Raw genomic sequence first — 21796 nt, forward strand, 5'->3', positions numbered from 1 at the left:
AAATTACGAGAGTGAGCTTTAAGTCGTGTAAATTTCTAGGAAACATTTTAGCGATATAAACTGAACAGAGGGATTCATTTGGCAAATTGAAGTGGAGGATGGCAAATAAGATGTTCGCTTAGATGGCAATTAAATGTTTCGCTTATCGCAGTTCGTTAAGTAACATCAGGCGAGCGGTAGTTCAAGGTTCGAAGTGAGCAAAGTTATGGAATAAGTAGATATCAGTAATTAGACGTTTACCGAGCAACGACGTCGAAAAATGAATTCAAGGTTAGCATAGAAGCTAGCAAAGTTAGTACGATGAGAGAATAACGTTATAATTAATTTCGAATTGTCACAGTCGGAAGCGAGGAAAGAATCTTGTGTCTCGGTCCGTCTCAGAAAGTTGGAGAACGTCGCAATAAAACGTGTTCTATGGCCTTCCGGATAAACAGAATCTCAATTGTTCGTGTACTTGGAGCTCCAATTTAAGTCTTATTATTTTCACGATTTCATTTTCAATTCTACGTACGTTTGATTCTTGTTGAATTAAATTCATATTGCGCGCAACTTCGACCTGGCTCTCAAGCGGAAAGGAAATCACCGACCGCTTTTGATCTCAAACTTTTCTACAGCCTCTTCTGGAAGGAAATTCTTCTCAGTCTTCGAAATCTTCCTTTTCAACAGAAACATGCTGAATATCAGTTTGCTCCATGACCTTCGTATGTTTCCTCTGTACGTTGCCACAATTCGATCTAAGAATTATATACACTTTGCCACAGTGGGGTGTTTTCATATTCTATTTGTACGTAACGTGAAACATCAATCGCGTTCTTGGAACCTTTACGATTTATAGCAAAGAACGATTTAATAATGGTTGTGCGTATTAATTCCTGTCTTAAGGCCAGAAACCGCTAATACAAGATACAAACATAAAAAATGGCTATTCAACTTTCGAGACAAAGACACACAAACGAGGCTTTCAAGCCGCCTATGCATGTGTTTAGTCTCACGGATTTAGTTTATGGAACTAATTAAACTCACGACATTGGAAACCTCTACGCTTGGCTCTTATAAACGTTACCATACAATTTTCAAGAGTGTTCATATTTAGTCCACGAATCTTTTTGCAGGTATTTTATCGCGAAAAAGAAAAAAGAATGGAGAAGTTATAAAGTGTATGTTGATTTATTCTGACACGAGAAACAATACCGATACGGTGGATCATCGAGGAAGATGCACATATTTCAAGATTTTTTGATTTATAAGTGGGTCACTGGTACCGCCATAGCACTCAATTTTTCTCGGACTGAAGAAATATTGCACTCTGCATCTTTTTAAGGCGAGAAAACCGACTTGAAACATGCGGAAGGTTCCTTAGATTTTTAGAATTCACTGTTATCATAAGGATATAATGAGGTGATTCGTGAATAATGGACGAAACTAGTTGCACTGACAAAAATGTTTCAGTTATTTTTCCTACCTTTTGAAAAAATTTAAAATAAAAAGTATTTAATTACATTTTCGGAAGGGGAAAAAAGGATTAAAAGAACGCAGCGACAACGTGGCAAGAATTATCGATAATCCCTACCCAAGTATTTGATAAATTGTCGGGATGTGATTGATGGAAAAGATTTATGCAATCCAGATTGGAGGTAATTTGTTGCGAGACCAAACCTAGCCATCGATGAAAAATTTGTATTGATGCCAACATGTGTATCTGATGGATAAAAGAAACTAATATCGTTAATTTTAAAATTATACCTAGTTCTCGATTTCCAGACAATATTATACTGTTTGTTGGTGGATGACGAACCCCTTTTGCGTCTATTGTTCAATTGGTAGTATACTTTCGAAACGTCCAGGAGGAAGAAAAAATTTGATGCTGTAGAGTCAGGTTAATTTGTTGTTATATATATAAACCATATACTTGTTGCAGAAAATAGTTATCTTTATTGTTTGGTCCTATTTCGTATAAATAAAAATTAGAAAGATCGCTCAATTTATAACTCGAGAAACTGAATTTATTTTAAGCCGAAAATAGTCGGTCAGAGAACATATTGCGTTTGTAGGAGTTTTCAATAAAAACGCTATTAACAAGTAGAATGACGAAGATGCAAATAGGAGGTTAATCAAAACTCAGTCGCGAAACTATTCTATTAAACCAGCTTCGAGGAACTCGGGAGGAGATTGTAAATAATTTCGGAAGTTCGCAACTCGCCAAGGAGGCAAGTAATTCTCGAATATCCGCTATACCTTCTAAGAAGCCGTGTGAAAATTCACGAAAGCTAATTAAAACTTACGTTTATTGCAATGTATTGAAAACAATTTCACGAAGAATAAAAATTACACGTGGACTTGTTTTCTATGCTTTTATGTGAAAATGTGGATCGAGAAATGCAACGATAGAGAAGGATTTGATAATCAAACATGAAGAGCAGTTAGATATATGTACACTCTAAGGAGTTGAATCGAAAAAGTAAACGCTTCCAGCACTCAGAATCTTCGTAACTCGGATAAAACCGATATCTCTATCCTTCTATCAGCGTAGTTTCCTTTGCTATTTACTCTTTTGCTTTTTACGCAAACTGGCTCAGGATTTTTCTTATTCATATAATATATGTGTAAAACGTGTATTTTATGATTTATGTATACTTAAAGGCTTAAATATAGTAGTAGCATACTAAATATACTAGGACGATAAGCTCTAGCGATATTGAAGGTAGTATTTCATAACATACCAATTTTTCAAGTATGATAGTTTTCCCGGAACGTTTTTTGTACGGCAGTGTTGGAAGAATTAAACAGTAGAACAGAACGATTCAATGGTACTTCATCATTAAAGTGATACGAATCGATCGATGACTAATCGTACGAATATTCGCATCAAACCTGCAATGATTGATTCGATCGGTGTTTGTTTATTTCTTGATCTCGCCGTTGAACGCGAATGGTATTAATCCTAAACAATTTTAAACCACTGCGGTAATATCTATGGTTAAACGTTATTCTTATCCTCTCACCCGAAGGTTTACTTATACCTTGTCGTAATTTTTTGCTTGTTCTGTAGCTATAGATTACAAATCGATAACGCTCGTGTGGGAGTGATAAACATTTGTGTGCATCCTCATGTAATGACATACTCTTAATATAGTTTGAAAAAAAGCAATAACGTTGCAACATACATACTTGATGAAAATAGTTGAAAAGAATCGATGGAAAAATTGTATTACAGTGGAAAAAAATTGACCTTCACGAAAAGGGCGTCAAGAGTATAAGAGTAAAAAAAGTGCGACTTCGTAGAGAAAGAAAATTATTTTCTAAAACATTTAAGAATAAAAAATATTACATATAATGCTCTATCAGACAATCTAAATGAACGTCTAGTAGAAAAAATGGAATTAAAAAGCATTATAAATACGTTGTTAAGTTGATTAATTGTTGAACATAATATGTAATGACAACGTAATGACATATGAAGTGGCACCAATGTTATTAACTTCTACAAAACTTTAATCGTGTAATACATTTCAGAGAAACATTTAATGAAAACGTCAATTTTTATAATCTTTTATTTATAATTTTTGATATAAAACAATATGTTGGTTATTAACACAATCCTAACATATTTTTTTTATGTCAAACAATGTGAGTGTACAATAACAATTAAAACTATTTGCTTATCATAAAAAGTATCGACAAATAACTAATCAGAAAGCAAAACGGTTTATACATTGAACTAGATGAAATACGAAATCATAATAATTTTACATAAAATTACCTTGCATCGTGAAGTAATATTTCGTTAATACAATGTGAAAAACATAAACACACGGTTTCGACTGAAACTACGGGGTGCTTTTATAACCCGTAAACATAAAACAAATATTCAATTGTCCGAAATATTACGTCCGAAACACTGAATTCGCTCCATCTAGAGATCGTTTAGTTATCGCGAAACTGTACTTCGATAAACGATAAATCGAAGTTACTCGTAAGCTCGAACGATTTCCAGTTGCCGCGCTCCATCTTAGCGTAACAACCCTGTTTCAATTCGAACGGTTCTTCCAAACGTGTGTTAACAAATATATCGCGAAAGTTATATATATTTCATTTATATAAATTTGGTTCTTACAAAAAGTACATAATCCAAGGTTGGATTTTCTGCGCGCTAGTGATGTTATTATAGGCGTGTTGAGTTTATTCGCTTTCGCTGCCACCTCCTCGATCTGTACTCGAATGGCGGGAACCAACGTCACTGCCCGAAACTGATTTTCTCGACTCTGGAGTAGCAGATCTGGAATAAAATAATCGCAATATGTGACCATCACGGTATCATGGGAGCTGCATTGCGTTTCGGTAAGTGCATTTTGATGTTCTTTTTATTTACCTTGCCGATCCACTAGGGCTGCGACTTCGAGAGCCACTCTTTGACCGTGAGCCGGAACGCGATCTAGATCTTGACACAGATTTAGATTTTGATCGGCTTCTGCTTCTTGATACACGTCCCTCCGACTGTGAACCACTTCTTGATCCTGATCTTGATCTTGACCTTGATCGCGAAGCTGCTTTTCTGGAACCACTAGGAGACCTTGATCTCGATCGTGCACTAGCTGCAGATCCCGATCTCGAACGTGCACTACGTGCAGAACCCGATCTTGATCGTGCACTAGCTGCAGAACCCGATCTTGATCGTGCACTAGCTGCAGAACCCGACCTTGATCTTGGCTGCGATCCACTTTTCCTCGAACCACTACGCGATCTTGATCGCGATTGACTCTTCCGCGACCCTGATCTTGATCTTGAGCGTGAACCACTTTTCGCTGAAACGGATCTTGATCTCGACGGACTTTTCGACCGCGATTGACTTCTCGACTTAGAACCTGAACGAGATCTAGACCGTGAACGAGATACGGATCGAGATTGAAATCCTGATCGGGATCGTGATCGCGATCGTGAACTACTTCTAGAACGGCTTCTAGATTTCGATCTGGAACGAGACCTAGATCTCGATGCACGTGATCCTTCTGAGTCAGACATAATTCGTCTATTTCCGCGTCCACGACCTTCGTTACCGCTTTCACCCCTGAAAAACAAATTAACGACACCATTAATTTATTTATTACACATCTCAGTATATTATATTCTTGTAGCGGCACAAGAGTCAACGTTGTTTTAATTGGCTAGGTTCAAAGGTAAATGAACTCTGGACAAAATATTATCGTCGTTATTTGTAATCGTCAACCGGAGTTACATTTAAACTTTTTGTAATATTACCGATCGATACAAATAGACGAACATGCTCTCTAGGACGATTAGTATAACGAACCAGTATAGCGAATCAGTATAGCGAATCAATATAGTGAATCATTATAGCGAGTCATACAGTCGAATAACGAGCGTAGAGTTGAACAGTAGCATTGAGCGAGCGACGATAACGACCGGCATACACTATCTCTGTACTTGTACTTAAGGTGATTTTAATATACACTAACTATTATAATTTGATCACTCACATAATAAACTAACCAACACGTATAATAAACCACCTCATTCTCATAAAATGAATGATCCTTACCCGCTGGCAATTTTAAGACCTCCTGAATCGCTATCAGATTCGCTCGTCGATATAGTTTCCTTTGATAAAGGCATCTTTCCTTTTGCAGTCTCAGCTGTACTTTTCCGAAATGCTCTGTCTTTCTTAATAATCCCTTTTCTTGCACGTTTCCGCTTGACTCGATCACTTTCTGAACCTGAATATTGCCAAATAAAATATATATTTTTTGAAAAACGCAGATTAATGACGCGTATAATCGAAGATCATGAAATATTATCTTACCACTTTCTCCACTCCCCAATTCTTTCTTACGCTTTCCTCTACCCTTGCCCCTTTTTTCTTTACGTTCACCACTTGCTTTTCTTCTGCGTTTCCTTTCTCTAGGAGCTTCCTCCCGACCTTCCTCTCTTCCAGAACCACCACTGTCACTAACGTATTGATCAGTGCGTACTCTTTTTCCTTTCCTTCCAGGTTTTTCTGAAGGCATTTCGCCGAATACCAAAGCGTTCTTTGTCTTTTCAACGTACTCTTGACGTTTCTGTAACATTTCCTCTTCTTTTTGTCGTCGCATTTCTTCAAGTTTCCGTTGTTCTTCCGTTTGTCGCATTTTAAATGCTTGTCTATACATTAATACAAGATCATTATTATGGTGTTTGATGTATTCCATATGCTAATTATGTTCATATAATTACCTTTCTTCTTCTTGTTTTCTCCTAAGCATTTTTTCTTCCTCGTCCAATCGTCTAGCTCTGGCAACATGATATTGCGCTTGCGATAAAAGATCTTGACACCTCCTTGTTTCTGCTTCTGCAAGTTGCCCCATTTTATCTCCATGCGTTGATAGATATTGGAAGTATTTATGTGAGAGTCCCAATTCGTGAACTGCCTGGAGTACTGTCGTTAAGGTGGACTTCTCATCCTTCAAAATTTGTGTCGCTAGACGTTGAAGGACAAGTGCAATATTGTATAACAAAACAGTGTCCTGTGGAGCTACTCTTCTTGCCTAAATTAATATAATGAAATTGATTAGTTATCCTTCTTTAATCAATATTAACGACATCAGAGCATGACACAATGTTTCTGACTCACCTTTAATAATGTCAATTTTGCTTCTTTTAATTTACCAGCTTTAAAGTAAGCTCTTCCAAGATATTGCAAAACTTCGACATGATGATATTTATAGAACTTCCGAAGGCAGTTTTCATACTGTAAAAAGATATATTTTATAAAATAGTTGCCGAAACATTATCATATCGTATTACATACAAAACGGAAAGTTACCATTTGGATAGCGCTAACGAATTGTTTTTGCTCTACATAAATGTGCGCAATATTCAACCATACATCGCAAAATTCTGCTGTTGCTTCCCGAACTTGAGCAAAAATATCTCTAGCTTCATTTACACAACCTTTATGCGCTAGTACAGCTCCTATTCCATTTGCAGCCCAAATATTTTTAGGATCGTTTCGCAAAACCTATGAAATAGGTTATATTTCAATATCTATATATGTATATACGAATAAGAAGATTTATTAATTTTTAGTATCATACCTGTTTATACATAGCCAATGCTCTGTCTTGATGTCGCTTCTCTCGATCTTTATCTTTTCCACTTTGATGCAATGTTTGCAACCAAATGTTACCCAAAGCAATCAAAGAATAGGCATCGGTGCTTGTTGCTGGATTTTTTAAAATTCTTTCGAATTTCTTCTGGCCAGGACCCCATTGCATTTTAACCAAATGTAAGTTACCCAAAAGAGACCATGCATCTGGGTGCTCGTTATTTATGCTTAAAGCATCCTTAAACCAATCAGATGCTTCATAAATTTGTCCTTTATCTCGAGCCATACAGCCAAGTCGTAAATAACAATCTACATAGTTTGGATGTTTCTTTAAAATGGCTTTGTATAATTTTTCCGCTTTATCAAATATACATAAAGCTTCGTTCAAACGAGCCAAATTATATGTCGTTGTAACTGCAATTGAGTTATAGTATACAGAATCGTGTAAGGCATCAGCTTTAGAACGCGCTAAAGATTCCTCCAAATTTTTCCTAGCTTCTTCTAAGTTTCCAAGTCTATAATAAAGTAATAAGTTTTAGCATTAATAGCACATAAAATAAATTAAAATAAGGAAATATGAAACATACCTATAATGTAGAGCACCAACATTATTTAGAATTTCTGGTGGTATATCTGCCTGGACTTTTTCTTTTAAAATTCTAGTTGCTGTACCATATGCATTTAAGGCTGCATTAAGGTCACTTTGCTCCAATATTTGAGCCAATTCAATCCATGCTTCAACATCATCCGGAAATTGTTCAGTTACTTTACGAAGATGGTTTTTAGCAATATCGCGTTTTGATTGAGAACTTGAGTTTGCGTACAGAGATCCAAGAATTTTCATTGTTTCATAATTACCTGGCTGAGCTTTCAACACTTTTTCGAAACATTGTGCTGCCTGTGATTTAAAAACAGTGTATGTAAAATTTATTAGTTTTACCCTATCATATATAGTATATAATAATATATATAACACGTTATGCTTACATTTTCTGCATCACCACGATAAACATACATTTGACCTAAGCCAAAGTGTGGTAATACAAAAACTGGAGGTGCAAATTGTGTTGCCTGATAGTAATATTGAAACGCTTGGTCATAGTCACCCTGAAATAGTTAAATTATTTTAAAAATTTTGAATATGTATATATGTAGACTTACTTATATTGTATACTTACTTGAACATGAAATGCTCTGGCTAATTGATAGCAACTCTCTGCACGCATAGCTTCGTTCTCTGTATTGTGAAATGCATGGAGGGCTAAGTGCTGTACTTTGTTATAGTCCTTTTTAAAGAAAAAATGATTTGCCAAATGATTCAACACCATAGGATTAGTCGAATCAATGGTATAAGCTTTAGATAACATTTGAACACCAGTTCTGATACTATCAGGCTGTTGTTGATTCAGTTTCAGTACTGAAAGTCCAACTAATGCTCCAACACATTGGCCATCTAACTGTAAAGCTCTTTCAAATGCTAAACGTGCTTTTTCCTGGTTATTTAATTTCATAAAACAATGTCCCATTCCCAACCTCACAGCAGCTGGACAATTTGGATTTGTTCTCAATGCTTTTTTATAAAAGGCAAGCGCACCTCTATAATCTTTTTTATTAAACGCTATGCATGCTTTTCCCAGTAGGGAAGGAATATTATTCGGAGACTGATTTAGTACAAAATTAAATTGGGCATCAGCCTGATCCATCTTATCCCCTTCCAGGAGGCAGAAATAAGCTCTGCCAAGTAAATGATTCTGTAGAACAAAGAAGTATTATATAAATAATACATAAATATTTCCAAGCATCAAATTAAATACTAGAAATGATATATACCTGGTCATACATAATAATCTTATCTGCAGTTGTATATAATAGGGTAGCTTTTGTAAATAGATCTCTCTTTTTGTCTTTATTCTTTTCTCTGTTGGCTTCCTGCACATAATATGCAGCCAACATATCCAACGCACGCATTTGATCTTTTTCATAGTCACGGTAATCAATATTAGCATCAATCCGAGAAGATTCAAGTATTTTAATGAAATCCTCGATTTTATGTTGTTTGTAATATTCAAGCTGCAATGAAATACAATATGTTTAATGTCTTGTAGCTTTTATATTATATCTATTATAATTTGAGGCACTTACAGCCAAATTGACCCAAATATTAAGTTGTGCATGTTCTTGACGTAAAATACCAAGAACCTCATCTCCTTCTGGTAATTGATCCAGGTATAGCTCGATTACCTAATAGAATGTAATTTAATATATTAACAAAAATTAATCAGCGAGATATGGTGAGGGATTTAAGTAGACAAAAAGTGGATAAAAGATTTAGTTTTAATTAACAAATGTCTAATGTTTAATATTTTACTGTACATGACACAAATGGGAAACATATTGGAAATAATATGAACAAAATAAGATCAAAAAATTAGTCCAAAATTATGCGATCAAAACAAATATGAAACAATATTAATTTATATTTCATGTCGAGGACAAATTTCAAGATATTTAAGAGCCATTGTTTGTACGATGTATATATTCCGCAAACAACGCTTGCAGGGATTAACTACACAAACGTGTCTTCATATCACGGGTCTTTAAAGAATTTTGAATTACATGTCAATGATGTATAACAGGAATGATTTAGCTTACTTTCAATACTTTGCAAATGATAAAATTCAATGTTAAAGCAAAAATATTTACCTCATCTGTATCACGAAGTGGAATCTCTATGGAACCCGCCATTACGTTCAGTGTCTAGCGACTAACTGCGGACTTAGCGGAGTATAGTGGATAGATGTCGTGTCGGACGGAAGTTCGTCGCCATTTTAATGTAGGAGGGGGAAGAAGATAAGGAAATATATAATATAAGGAAATATTAATTTAATTTATTAATTTATTTAAAAAAAATATACACAACACGCGAAATAACGTTCTGACACATGAATGGACTATAAAATATATAAATACAGTTTAGTGCATTTACGAACAAAGATTAACATTAATATTAGATAATAAGTATGAAGAGTATAGGAGGGGGAAGAAAAGAGGAAAAGAAAGAAAATTTTGTTTATTTATTAATTTAATTTATTAATTTATTTAAAAAAAAATATACACAACACGCGAAATAACGTTCTGACACATGAATGGACTATAAAATATATAAATACAGTTTAGTGCATTTACGAACAAAGATTAACATTAATATTAGATAATAAGTATGAAGAGTATAGGAGGGGGAAGAAAAGAGGAAAAGAAAGAAAATTTTGTTTATTTATTAATTTAATTTATTAATTTATTTAAAAAAAATATACACAACACGCGAAATAACGTTCTGACACATGAATGGACTATAAAATATATAAATACAGTTTAGTGCATTTACGAACAAAGATTAACATTAATATTTGTTACGTCGCCTAAAACATCGGCGCTGCAGCTCTTGCGACCGGGTAGCCGATGGCCTGCGTAGCGTCATTTCGACCCTCAATAAACCTAAGGACCAACCATAACTTTTATATTTCATTGTGTACACATATGTCTTTATTCAATCCATTGTCTTGAAAGATTTCTTAAGGCTAAAAATATTTTCGACGCAAATCTGAGTTTTAGAGAGGTCCTTGGGTTTATTAGGTGCAATTAAAAACACGGAGAAAGCAGGTACGCACTCATTAGGAAAAACCGAACATCTATCTAATAGAACAGGCTGGGTTTTTCCCAGGCACAAGGTCACTCACGAACCACGTTGGTAGGAGGCTTCCTACTCATCACTTCTCCTACGATTCTAGGAGGGTCAAGTCGAATACTTCTCCTACGACTCTAGGAGGGTCAAGTCAAATTATTTCGTCAACACCGCTAGGTCAAGTCAATTTACTTCTTCTACATACTACAATGTCGAAGTCTAGCATCAAAATCTAACGTATATCAAGTATCCTCTAGTGCTACGTCCACTAACATACGAAATTCGACTGTACGAGCCTTGCTCTACTATTCATATCTATCTCATCTTCGTACGATAAGTTGTTATCGACGATTTATATCTACTCAGCAGTGTAGTTTAAGTGTTGGAAATATATATTTTTATAATTCTGTGAATCACATTTCTGTGAATCATTCTGTTATATAAACTTAATCACCCCTATTATCCTAACGGAAATCAGGGGATCGATCAACTCGTGGTGTCGATTAGTATAATCGTAACGGGAATTTACGACTCCCGTTAACGTCTCTCCTCGCGATTGCGTCTCCCCGCGATTGGTCGAAATTACAATATTAGATAATAAGTATGAAGAGTATAGGAGGGGGAAGAAAATAAGGAAAGAAAGAATATTTTGTTTATTTATTAATTTAATTTATTAATTTATTTCAAAAAAATATACACAACACGCGAAATAACGTTCTGACACATGGATGGACTATAGAATATATAAGTACAGTTTAGTGCATTTACGAACAAAGATTGTAATAAGAATCATTAAAAATAATTCTCATCAATTTTCACTTATTATTTTACAACAAGAAATTAGTTAACGTCCTTCGGTATTTAGACCTAGTAACAATTAGTTGTGTGTATTAAATCGTACATTATCATTTACAAAGTATGTTGAGCAACAAGAATGTATTTTTATTCTTATATTTCGATAAACAGTCAAATCAACAATGAAGATCGCGTTTATACCCGGCTAATCGATATTTATGTAGGTTAAGTTCTTTAAAAAATCACGACGTTATTTAGAACACTGTGTAACGCGTATATTTAACTTATTTAACTTATTTATCGAGGAGATCTATTTACTCTTATATTGTATAACATCATAGAAAACGAAAGAATGTACCTCTGTGATCATCAATTTCGAACTTGGTGTAAAACTTTAACAAGAGCGCGCACACGGCGAATCTACACATGTTCTTCGGTTTGACTCTACGTTTTCTGTGCGTCTTCTTGCAGATTCCCTTAATCGTAATAACTTCCGTAAAAGGAGGTGAAGGCTGTATCAGAACTAACGCTTGGCGGTATACTTGTCGCGTCCATAGTTTCTTTTTCGCTGCCAAGGGTCGACGTTCTAATGTCGAGGGTACCACTCACGCCGGACATCCCTGAACTTGTTGCCATTTCCACTTCTCCAACGTCGGGATGAGACATATGTCTTAAAATGACGTCTCTTTAATCCACAGTCAATCGTTTATTAATTTCTTGTCAGGGCCGATGATGAAAATAAAAAAATATAACGGGAATGGAGGAGTTGTTCTTATTGTAAGAAAAGTAACTGAGATTCTCGCGGAAACCATTTTTTGAAAAGAAAAATAAAAAAAAAAAAAGACATTCAATCGAAGGGTGAATAAATAGAACATTAATGAAATTGAGCATTTAAGAAAAAAGCACGAATCGAGTGACACTTGAAATCTTTAAGACTTTTCAGTGTCGTTTATATTTTGCTTCTTTTAAGAAACCACGAGTAACGTTTCCTTGACATCTTCCTTGACGTTTCTCTTAACATACAAGTTTTTCGATCGTACGTACCTTCCAAGGCAGAACTGCTCGCTAATTAAAAAGAGTTACTTTTTAAAACGTTTTGTGAACATTACCTGTAATCTGGAGCAGTGGGTTCAGTGTGCTGTCTTCGCGAGTTCGACGACATTGGTGTTCTCTTTATCGCGTAGATATATATGCCCGTCATTGTGAGCGTGTACGAGACGAAGTACAATGCGTGAAACTGGAACAGATGGAACGAGGCTTATTAGCATATGTAGCCATGTATTGTTTGTTATACAAGTTGTCGTAATAGATGATTTTATTCGCGTAACACATAGCTTCGAACACATAACTTCGAACACATACGACAAACCAGAACAATGACGTTATATTCCGATTACATTTTAATCTGAGAGGATCGTATCGAATGTATAATATACCTTGTATTGATGGACCAGCATGCCAGATAAAACGTTGAAAGAATCTGCGGTCAGTAATGCTAGTTGCAACGCAGTTGCACCGGACTCGAACAATATAACAGGTACCAATGAGAAAAACACGAATTGCGTGATGCAGTAAACTATCAAGAACGTTATTACTGGTACATTGTACTGAAATGATTCTAACTTCAAGCTCTCTAGTATGGCCCTGGAATAATAACGATATAAATCATAATAATCAATTATATTGGATCGAAAATAATCTTTTTTTCTGGCGAACAGTACTTACGTTTGCATACAGCATAATATAGTACCGAAGAAACCGATCATGCCGAGATATTCGATAATATCGACTGTCTTAACCGTTAATTCTTGTAGTACGGTTGTTATAGAAAACAATACCGCGCCTCCAAGGCACAGCATATCACCAACAAGGTGATTCTTTCCTTTGCGGAAGAAAATTTAAATTGAAAAATTCAATAATAAACTTTGATGGTTCTTTTCTCTAATTTGAAATTTATAATATTCGGTCGTAAACGAATGTTATGGATATAGATGAATTTGTAAAACAATCACCTGTAGTCGCAGGATCTTTATTGTCGTCAATCCCTGCCCAAACCAAGCATCCTACACCCATCAAAGAAACAGAAACGCCGACTATGTGTACCATCCGATATCTCACTCCTAGAACTAAACACGATAGCGCCAATGCAACTGGTATGGCCACACAATCGAGCAGCTGAAAGAAAATTATTTCATAATTAAGTTAAACATTGTCGATTCTTTAAGTCGTTAAAATTTTAATCCGGAATGGGTGACGATAACGAAGTTCGTGATATTCGCGTGACGTTCGATTAAGAGTAGACAACGAGGGGTGAGTATGCCGGGTCGAAGACCTGGTATCCTCCTTTCGTTGGTGGTAGTATAAATCCGATACAATAGTTGCGTTCCGTGCCATTCATCTCAGCCACAAATACTACGTACGCCGTTTAATTGATGGCTAAGTGACGAAAGTTGCATTCTCAACCGCATATAGATTGTGCGATGCAGCGCTTGCACCTTATTTTATTGAAACGGAGCTCTATACCAACGATGAAGAATAAGCCATTTTTACGTTCAATGATGTCGCTCCGCTTTTTCTAAGTTCTGGATAAATACGAGCTTCGTAGAATTTACATTTAAAAAGGGAGAAATATTGAATAAAAGCAGCAAGTTACAAAAGATATATTGTTCGGAATTTTAGTTGGCCGTCCGTTTATGGCACGGACAGGCCCATTTCCCTCATTAGGAAATTCCAAATTACCGGTCCTCTTAGGGCAATAAACGTAATGACTCGAAGCCAGGTAAAACCCAGGAAAGGATTAGCCGGAAAGGCACGGTGGGGAGAAAAAACCCAACTGCGGGAGGAGAGAAACAGGCACGGAGAAAGAGAGAGAAAGTCCTAACTTAGTTCGATTAAGTGTTACAACGAATACAAATAAAGTGCCGTCTAAATCTAACACTCGAGTTATTACATCTCCTCCACCTTGAACGTTAAGTCATTCGAGGTACGCGATATCGACCGATCGGTTTGACCTGACCGGTCGCTCTTTAGTCGATAATACGCAACAAATATTTTGCATTCGTTCAAAAGAACGAAGAAATTTGAGCAAAAGGTTTTCATCGTATAAAAGAATTTCCACGTCTGAATAGCAAACTCTTTCGCTTTTAATGACATTTTTTATGAATTGTCTTTTTATCTCGAATACGCGAGAAGGAAAATACAATAATTAATGTATCGTGTAATCTCTGACGTACGAAAGCTAAAAACTTCGTCATTGTTGTTTGGCAAAGTACAACGTTGAAATCCCACGTGACATCATTAGCACGTACCTGTATTCCGGCTAGGCTAGTGAATTGATGCGAGGATGTTACAAGTGTGCACGCTTCGACGTCAATGAGAGCCAGTAGCAAATACCTCCATCCACGGGCTCGTATGACAGAAATTAGGCCGTTCCCTACCCCTCTGCAGGACATCCAGGTTGTGTACACAAGACACATCATAACGTAATGTGGGAGATTTTGTCCTGTTCCGCGGAGAAAATTTGCTGGCTCGTTATATCAAATATATATACATCTAGGTACGATTTCAAACGTAAAGTGTAAATGTACGCCGATTATTTATGCATGCGATTAATCATTAATGACATACCGGTCGGAAGCGCGAGCTGATACGCAGTGTTGATGTGATGATTTGCCAGTGTCATGAAGCATAACACGAGAGATAGAAATTGTCCCAGTATTATCGCTCTCCACACTGACCTGTTAACAATGAAAAACGCAATTAAAGACATCAAGCATTTCATACATGATAAGCCTGAAATGATGTAGCCGTAAAATTGCAAAAAATTAGCAGCGAGGAAATTTCTAAAGTAAACGCAAGGTTAATTAAATGATAAGTCATCGATTGAGATTTGAACGGTATCTTTTTAACGATAAAAAGATCATATCAAAAACTATCTGTGATTGAAGTAAATACGAAAATTATATTCCATGAAAGTAACAGGTCCTCGACGCGAGACAACACGAGATCAATGAACTGAGAACGTTGTTTTTCCGCCCACGAATTGTACGCAAGAAAATTGCTCCTAAACACCCGCCACTTTTATTTCTGGTGTTCCCCTTCCTCTCTCCGGTTTAAAGGAGGCGAGAAGCCGGTTCAAGGGTGGTTCGACGTTCGACTTCCAAGCGGAGGTTCCCTTGCCGATTAACCAGCTTTTGCTTACGTACCATTGTCCCAGGTCCGATATGTAATTTTCGATCTTGTCGCAGACCCCGTTCCTGGACTGCATCACCGTATTTTCGCCGTAGCGACGATCACCCGCTGACACTCCCATGCCAGGGTGCATATTCGCCCCGAGGCTTTTAGCCACAGGCGCTAGAAGAGAGGCGCTTGCGCGACCTCTTTCCCTCCATCGTCTCTGCACAAGCAGGGACCGGTATTTTTCGTTTTGCGAGTGCGATGAGGAACAGTGTGCAAAACCGAGAAACACGCTGTTCCATGGATGTCCTTCCCGTTAGTTATCCTACTACGCTGCATCGATCGATGAGAGTACAGTCCAGTTTGCGTTCTATCAGGAAACGAGATTTACCTGGATCCGTCGATCATTTTTATTAAAAATAGCTTTGCTCGGTTTTTTTTTTATCAGGTAGCGTTAGAAAGTTATGGTTCGAAATTTCTTGGATTGTGAGTTTTTAAGAAGAAATTTTAAAAGATCGATGACTAAGGCTGAATAGCTCCTTGAAACTTTTTTATTAAATAGCGTTAGATAGCAATGATGAATAGCTCTTTGGGACTTCTTTATTAGATAATGTTAGAAAGTCACGGTTGGAAATTCTTTGGTTTGAGAATTTCGATGAGTAGGTTTGAAAGATCGGTCGTTAAAAATAAATAGCTGTTGAATTTTCTCATCAGGTAACTTTAGAAAGTTCCGATTTTAAGCTCCGATGTTTGTAAGTTTTTGATGAGGTTTAATAAATCGATCGTTAAGGATGAATAGCTTCGGTAAATTTTTAAACTAAATAGTATTAAGGAGTTAGTATCTAAAGTTCTTTGAGTTGTGACGTATTCCTGACGAGAAATTTTGAAAGAAGGACCGATCAATAAAGATGAATAGTTGCTTGATCAGGCATTGTTAAAAAGTTATGGTTTGAAGCTCCGAGTGCTGCGAGCTTCCGATGAAGAGTTTTGAAAAGTAGGGTTGCAAGGCCAATCATGCGATCTATTTTAAGTGTATTTTATTGTACTTAAAAAGTAATTGACGAAGTTTTCTTGGGAAAGTTTCGAGGAATAATTTTGTTATTGTTACTTAGTAGCGGATATGATATCATTGAATGATAACGATAAACTTGTAAAATGTTAATCGACGGTTACATATGACAGTACACTATTCGGATCTAATGGAATATTAGTTGCGAGGGATTGAACAAAGAACATCGAAATAAAGAAGTATGTCTTTCTTTATTCTCAGGTAATCTTGTCGTAGATCGTTATTTACAACATATTGACATGTTTGATTATATCGCGATTTCAGTCGTCAATAATCTTTAAAGAGCTTCCACGTGGTCGCAGAAACCTCTATAATTTGATATAAACTTTGAAACATCTTCAACTTACGTAATATTCTTGTAATATCTCAAACATTACGTTAATGAATTAAATCATCATGCACAAGATGTGGTCACTCGACGTATGAAAAGAAGGCAATCGTAACGTTTATGATAATGTAGATTTGTGCAGTCGGTTCTTTTGTCGATGATCAACAACATTGTAAATTATCTATCTAAGGAGAGGAAACTGTTGATTATACGGTGTGTCCAGCCATCCTTACAAAGTTGGAAAAATAAGTTGGAAAAATATTTCACCAGTCTCCCAGCTTGTTTCGCTCGTTTGCACGCGCTACTGGAAATGCGAATTTTTCGATCTCGTACGCGTGCAACTCGCGCAATTCTTAGTTAATGTGCTCTAATCCGCGCGTCGAAGAATTCGCTTAAAACTTGGAATAACGATAGATGTCGAATGTAGAAGATATACACGCGTTCAATGTAGTTTATCTATCGACAAACTAGCGAGAGTATAGTGTTTGAAGAATTGAAATCGTACGCTATCGAATGTTGTTTGCGATATCTTAACGCGATATCTTTTCTTTGCGTGTAGAAATTACAGACTAAGATTATCGAAGACGTTTCAGGAAGGGAGATCTTCCTTGGTAAATCGATCGATCGATTGGTCATTCAGCTATATGTAAAACGACATAAATTTGAAAAATTTGTTTATTTCTTCTTTGCCTCTTCCTCCACTGCCTCGTTCTGTTTGCGGAAGCAATCACCGACCGGGAAAAAGTCCCAACACCTTTGCTGATACATGTTCCACACGTACGTTTCTTGACCGGTGTATTCCGTGTCTGGTTTGTTGATTAAGTGCATAAGGAAGAACCTAGAAAAATTTAAACCACGATGGTTAGTTGCTTGATAGTTGATTGCTCCAAACATACGAACGTGTGTGAACGTAACGTACATATAATTAGCAAGATTATGCTCCTGTTGAACATGTGTGTCGAAACCATGCGGTACCGTATCGAAATATTCTTTTCCTAAGCCACAAATGAAACAGTTGCTCTCCATGTTCGTTTTTACGTTTTCGAGCTGGTCTCGAAGCTCACCGAATGCATCGATGATCAAACCTATCGTGCCAGAAAACAGCAGTTAACGTCCTAGTGCCAAGAAATAGCATACTATTAAAGACATTAAAATTTTCTTCAATTTACCTTGAATAATGGCCAATAGAATGACAATGACGAAGAAGAAGAAAGTGATATCAAACATGATACGGTAGACTTCATAGTCATCGCCATCAGGTTCGCCAATTTCATCACCGATACCACCACCAGCCCTGACACCTTTGTACAGATGAAATACGAAGCACTGAAACGTAAATATAAATATAGATAGTTGAACAATTTATTCCAACAAGTTGCATAAGCACCGAGAGAACATTTTCTGTTATACCGTTAACATATCATGACATTTCTTGTCGACTTCGTCGTCCTCTTCTTGAATATAGAATTTTCTGAAGAAGTTGAAGGCTATGACAGTGTATATATAGACGACGATAGTTAATAACATCACTGTTAACACAAGTTGTTTGCCATTGTGCGTGACGGACTGCAAGATCGTTCTCAGAGTTTTGAAACCAACCGCGACATCCAGCAAATGCGCAGCGAAGAAGAAGTTGTTATAATTGCCAAGGATCGAAAATGTGAAATACCATAAACTATACAAAAATGCCTATAAACAAATATAATAATTTAACGTATCTGAACGAACTGAATTTTATTAATATTAATTATTTACTTACGTTATCCGTGATGGTGACTCCAGCTTTCCATACTTGATATCTCCAATCGATATTTACGATACTGAAGAACCAAAGATCGCAAGTAAATAGAAACTCGTATAAAAGCTATAAAAGCTGTGTGATTATACTTACAAGTGTATCAAACCAGAACCCTCTTCCTCTTGTTGGCTGAACGAAGTTTTTTCCATGCCAAGCAAGTTGCTGATGTAATCGAAGTCGTAAGTCTCGCTGTATTTCTGTCGAACTTTTTTCTTCACGAACTTGTCCCAATAATTCACGGGGAACGTTTTCGCCGATATCACCATCTTGTCCCAATGCGCCTTGATGTCATCTTCTTCCGGCGTCTCGGCAATGTACAGACCATCGAACTCTACGCGTCGCGCAATTTCCTTTTCCCGTTTGAAGATAGCCAGCGGTACCTACAGCATACATTTACATATTAACACAAACGTATTCATATAATCGAGAGAGTTGAATAATACGCAATAATAATTAACGTGCGTACTTTCAAGTGATAGTAGGCAACCAGCATAGCAAGAGAGACGATGGCATGAAGAATAGCCATGAGTCTTATAACGTGTGCCATATAATAGAAATCTTCTGACACCTCCACGTATTCTAACGCGTACGCATCTTCCTCTTCTTCCGACTCGTCTTCCCCGCTTCCGCTGCCTATTTCTATGCCACTGCCACTTCCAGAACCAGATGCACCCTCGCCAGACATCTCTGCCAATATGTCACTAATCATTTGTCCGCTTCCTTCCTCATCCCCTTCGCCGGCCAATGATGTAACCTACAAGTCGATGATTCAAGATGCAATAATGTAAAATAAAACATTATTTATTTCATGAAAATTTTAAGCAGAGAGACGACTTTGCTTATTTGGTAAAGTTTTAAAGCGAAGAATTACGCTTACCTTGTAGAACAGCAACATGAAATTAATACAGAAAGCGAGAACTAGAGCCACGTATTTTAGATTGTAGAAGTTTCTAGCCAAGAAGGAGACGATACGATGGGTGTATTCGGAGAAGTCGATAGTAGATGTTGAAGGCTCTGTTATCGTTTCCTGTTTCGCTTCCGCTTCGACAGCAGCCATGGCTGCTTGTTGAGCGGCCGCTGCTTCTGCTGCGGCTGCTGCTTGGGCTCTAGCTTGTTCACCTCTGTTCAGAAATATTTAAATATATTTCGTATCATGTATACGCTAATAAAAATGTTGAATTGCTTTTCGAATTGTACTTATATCGAATCACCTGCTAATTTTATTATTAATTCGAAATTGCTACTACAAGTATCGGTAACAATACCCTTTACTTCGATAAAATTGTTCACCAATACGGTTTTCTAAACTAATAGAATTATATACTGACTTTTTTTAACGTTTGCGTTCTATGAAACAAATAGTGATTCCAGATTTTTTAACAACAGTGTACAAATAGAAAACTTAATTATACCCTAATAAATCAGCCAATGAAACAGGCGATTCCATGTCTCCACCACCTTCAGCTCTTGCACCTTCTTCGCCAGTAGCTTCTTCCGGTGTGCTTTCGCCCGTTTCTTCGATGCTCGATTGAGGGGTCGATGTTGCCGATTCGTGGGGCGCGATCTTTATCTGTCCGCCTTCTTCTTTCGTTATATCCATTCCGAACGCTTGTACCTGTATACAAAATCGAGAGAATTTAATCAGTCTGTGTAAACTTCCTTTTATAGCTATTACGCATAATTTTTGTATATTTTTTCAAACCTGTAGATTAGATTCATCCGGTGTTGGCGGCAAAGCAGGCAAATGTCTTATCGGCTTTTCTTCCTCTTCCTTCACCTCGACTACAGGTTCTTCCACATGTGGTCCTTTCATTAACGCCAACAATAGCTTCATAAAGTATCCAATTATACAGCCAACGCCAAAACCAGAATAATAGAACGCATAGAATATCATCTTGAAGAAACCAATGAAGAGTTCCAGGAACGTCATCTGTTGCATTTCTGCGATCTTGTTCTTGATGTTACTAGGGGAGAATATGGAGAAAAAGAAGTAAATGCTGTCCTTGAATGTTTGAATGCCTCTTCTGATGGGATCTTTGTTTCTTTCTTCGTCATCCTCCGTCATATAGGTGTACGATGATTCTCTCGCCTTTCCGATTCCTCCACTTTCTTCTACCGCCATCAGCGCACTCGCGTGTTGCATTTCAAAGATAGCATCCTCGCAGAAGTTGATGAAGGTCTCCAATTTTTCCTTTTCTCCAGCTTCAACTACGGTATTATAGAAGTATGTTCTCTTTGACTCTTTAATTTGTGGCTTCTCCCATTGCTCGATGTTCGACTCCTTAATCTCGAAGTATACACGCTCGATCTTCTTATTTCCACCGAGAATTTCGATTCTTCCAAGATATGGTTCGAAGTAGTTCAACACGGAGCCTGCCGTTTCCAGAAATCTTGCCAGTCTCGGTTCATTTGGCATATGCTCTGATAAATTTGTTAACAGAACAGCAAGATTGAAACCGATTTCTTTAGCCGGTTCGTGGAAACGATCCATGAAAGCCACGTAATCGATTTTACCGTCGTGGTTCGTCTCGCAACAGGCCAACAAAAATTCGATCTCCTCGCTATAGAAATTTCTCTATGATATTTTTTGTCATTAACTTCGATATATAAACATAAAGAATAATACATACTCGGTGTAACTCTTCTGTTGTTCCATTTTCTCTTTAAAATCTTTTGGATATACCCAGCCATCGCTGTTGAGATCCACTTCCAAGAAGCTTGGCGACGATACGAGGTCTTTGAGCTTCAAGAACATGTCGAAGTATTTCAGAATCAACTCGACGTTGCTTGCGGATTCTACCAGCGTGTCCACCATCTGCTTTCCAATAGTTCCATTTACGACGTTACCT

At 36.9% G+C, this 21796-nt stretch overlaps 3 protein-coding genes across 14 annotated transcripts in view; all 3 read right to left on the reverse strand.

Annotated features, from left to right (window-relative positions):
* Positions 1 to 4047: 4047 nt before the first annotated feature.
* On the reverse strand, positions 4048 to 9867 carry Ctr9 (RNA polymerase-associated protein Ctr9). The gene is made up of 14 exons (XM_069114730.1): positions 9803 to 9867; positions 9242 to 9340; positions 8930 to 9169; positions 8278 to 8850; positions 8087 to 8206; positions 7687 to 7997; positions 7089 to 7614; positions 6818 to 7012; positions 6626 to 6742; positions 6229 to 6539; positions 5819 to 6156; positions 5558 to 5732; positions 4370 to 5065; positions 4048 to 4276 (listed from the first exon to the last, which is right to left on the reverse strand). The coding sequence occupies exons 1-14, from the start codon at positions 9842 to 9844 to the stop codon at positions 4180 to 4182; spliced, it is 3840 nt and encodes a 1279-aa protein (XP_068970831.1). The 5' UTR covers positions 9845 to 9867; the 3' UTR covers positions 4048 to 4179.
* Positions 9868 to 11441: 1574 nt separating this feature from the next.
* On the reverse strand, positions 11442 to 16661 carry LOC138181026 (solute carrier family 35 member F2). 2 transcript variants are annotated; one of them, XM_069115492.1, is made up of 8 exons: positions 15782 to 16661; positions 15204 to 15313; positions 14885 to 15078; positions 13589 to 13751; positions 13302 to 13458; positions 13013 to 13220; positions 12686 to 12813; positions 11442 to 12246 (listed from the first exon to the last, which is right to left on the reverse strand). In XM_069115492.1, the coding sequence occupies exons 1-8, from the start codon at positions 15898 to 15900 to the stop codon at positions 12054 to 12056; spliced, it is 1272 nt and encodes a 423-aa protein (XP_068971593.1). In that variant the 5' UTR covers positions 15901 to 16661; the 3' UTR covers positions 11442 to 12053. The 2 variants fall into 2 exon arrangements, with proteins under 2 accessions (XP_068971593.1, XP_068971592.1); XM_069115491.1 differs by having other exon boundaries at positions 11443 to 12261; positions 15782 to 16660.
* Positions 16662 to 16993: 332 nt separating this feature from the next.
* The window catches only part of RyR (Ryanodine receptor), a 39980-nt gene continuing 35177 nt past the window's right edge, over positions 16994 to 21796 (reverse strand). For 10 of the 11 annotated variants that reach the window (XM_069115487.1, XM_069115490.1, XM_069115486.1 and 7 more), the window contains 11 exons: positions 21578 to 21794; positions 20650 to 21508; positions 20360 to 20562; positions 19825 to 20068; positions 19414 to 19701; positions 19041 to 19327; positions 18909 to 18969; positions 18560 to 18838; positions 18319 to 18475; positions 18069 to 18234; positions 16994 to 17987 (listed from right to left, as the gene is read on the reverse strand). In XM_069115487.1, coding sequence (XP_068971588.1) covers positions 17825 to 17987; positions 18069 to 18234; positions 18319 to 18475; positions 18560 to 18838; positions 18909 to 18969; positions 19041 to 19327; positions 19414 to 19701; positions 19825 to 20068; positions 20360 to 20562; positions 20650 to 21508; positions 21578 to 21794 — 2924 coding nt within the window. In that variant the 3' untranslated portion in view covers positions 16994 to 17824. The remainder of the gene's footprint in view (positions 17988 to 18068; positions 18235 to 18318; positions 18476 to 18559; positions 18839 to 18908; positions 18970 to 19040; positions 19328 to 19413; positions 19702 to 19824; positions 20069 to 20359; positions 20563 to 20649; positions 21509 to 21577; positions 21795 to 21796) is intronic. The other variant, XM_069115489.1, reaches the window with a different exon arrangement.

This window comes from Bombus flavifrons, chromosome 6, assembly GCF_040668555.2.
Source record: "Bombus flavifrons isolate JBK064 chromosome 6, iyBomFlav1_principal, whole genome shotgun sequence".
Taxonomy (NCBI): Eukaryota; Metazoa; Arthropoda; class Insecta; order Hymenoptera; family Apidae; genus Bombus; species Bombus flavifrons.

What these genes read in the sequence shown, in the direction of transcription:
- Ctr9 (XM_069114730.1), bottom strand. Translation starts at nt 9,844, where the DNA reads ATGGCGGGTTCCATAGAGATTCCACTTCGTGATACAGATGAG. An exon ending in CCAGAGCATTTCATGTTCAA is followed by an intron (nt 8,207 to 8,277) that starts GTAAGTATACAA and finishes TAACTATTTCAG; the next exon opens with GGTGACTATGACCAAGCGTT. An exon ending in GGTCTTAAAATTGCCAGCGG is followed by an intron (nt 5,066 to 5,557) that starts GTAAGGATCATT and finishes TTTGTTTTTCAG; the next exon opens with GGGTGAAAGCGGTAACGAAG.
- LOC138181026 (XM_069115491.1), bottom strand. Translation starts at nt 15,900, where the DNA reads ATGCACCCTGGCATGGGAGTGTCAGCGGGTGATCGTCGCTACGGCGAA. An exon ending in TCAGCTCGCGCTTCCGACCG is followed by an intron (nt 15,079 to 15,203) that starts GTATGTCATTAA and finishes TCCGCGGAACAG; the next exon opens with GACAAAATCTCCCACATTAC. An exon ending in TAAAGATCCTGCGACTACAG is followed by an intron (nt 13,459 to 13,588) that starts GTGATTGTTTTA and finishes TCTTCCGCAAAG; the next exon opens with GAAAGAATCACCTTGTTGGT.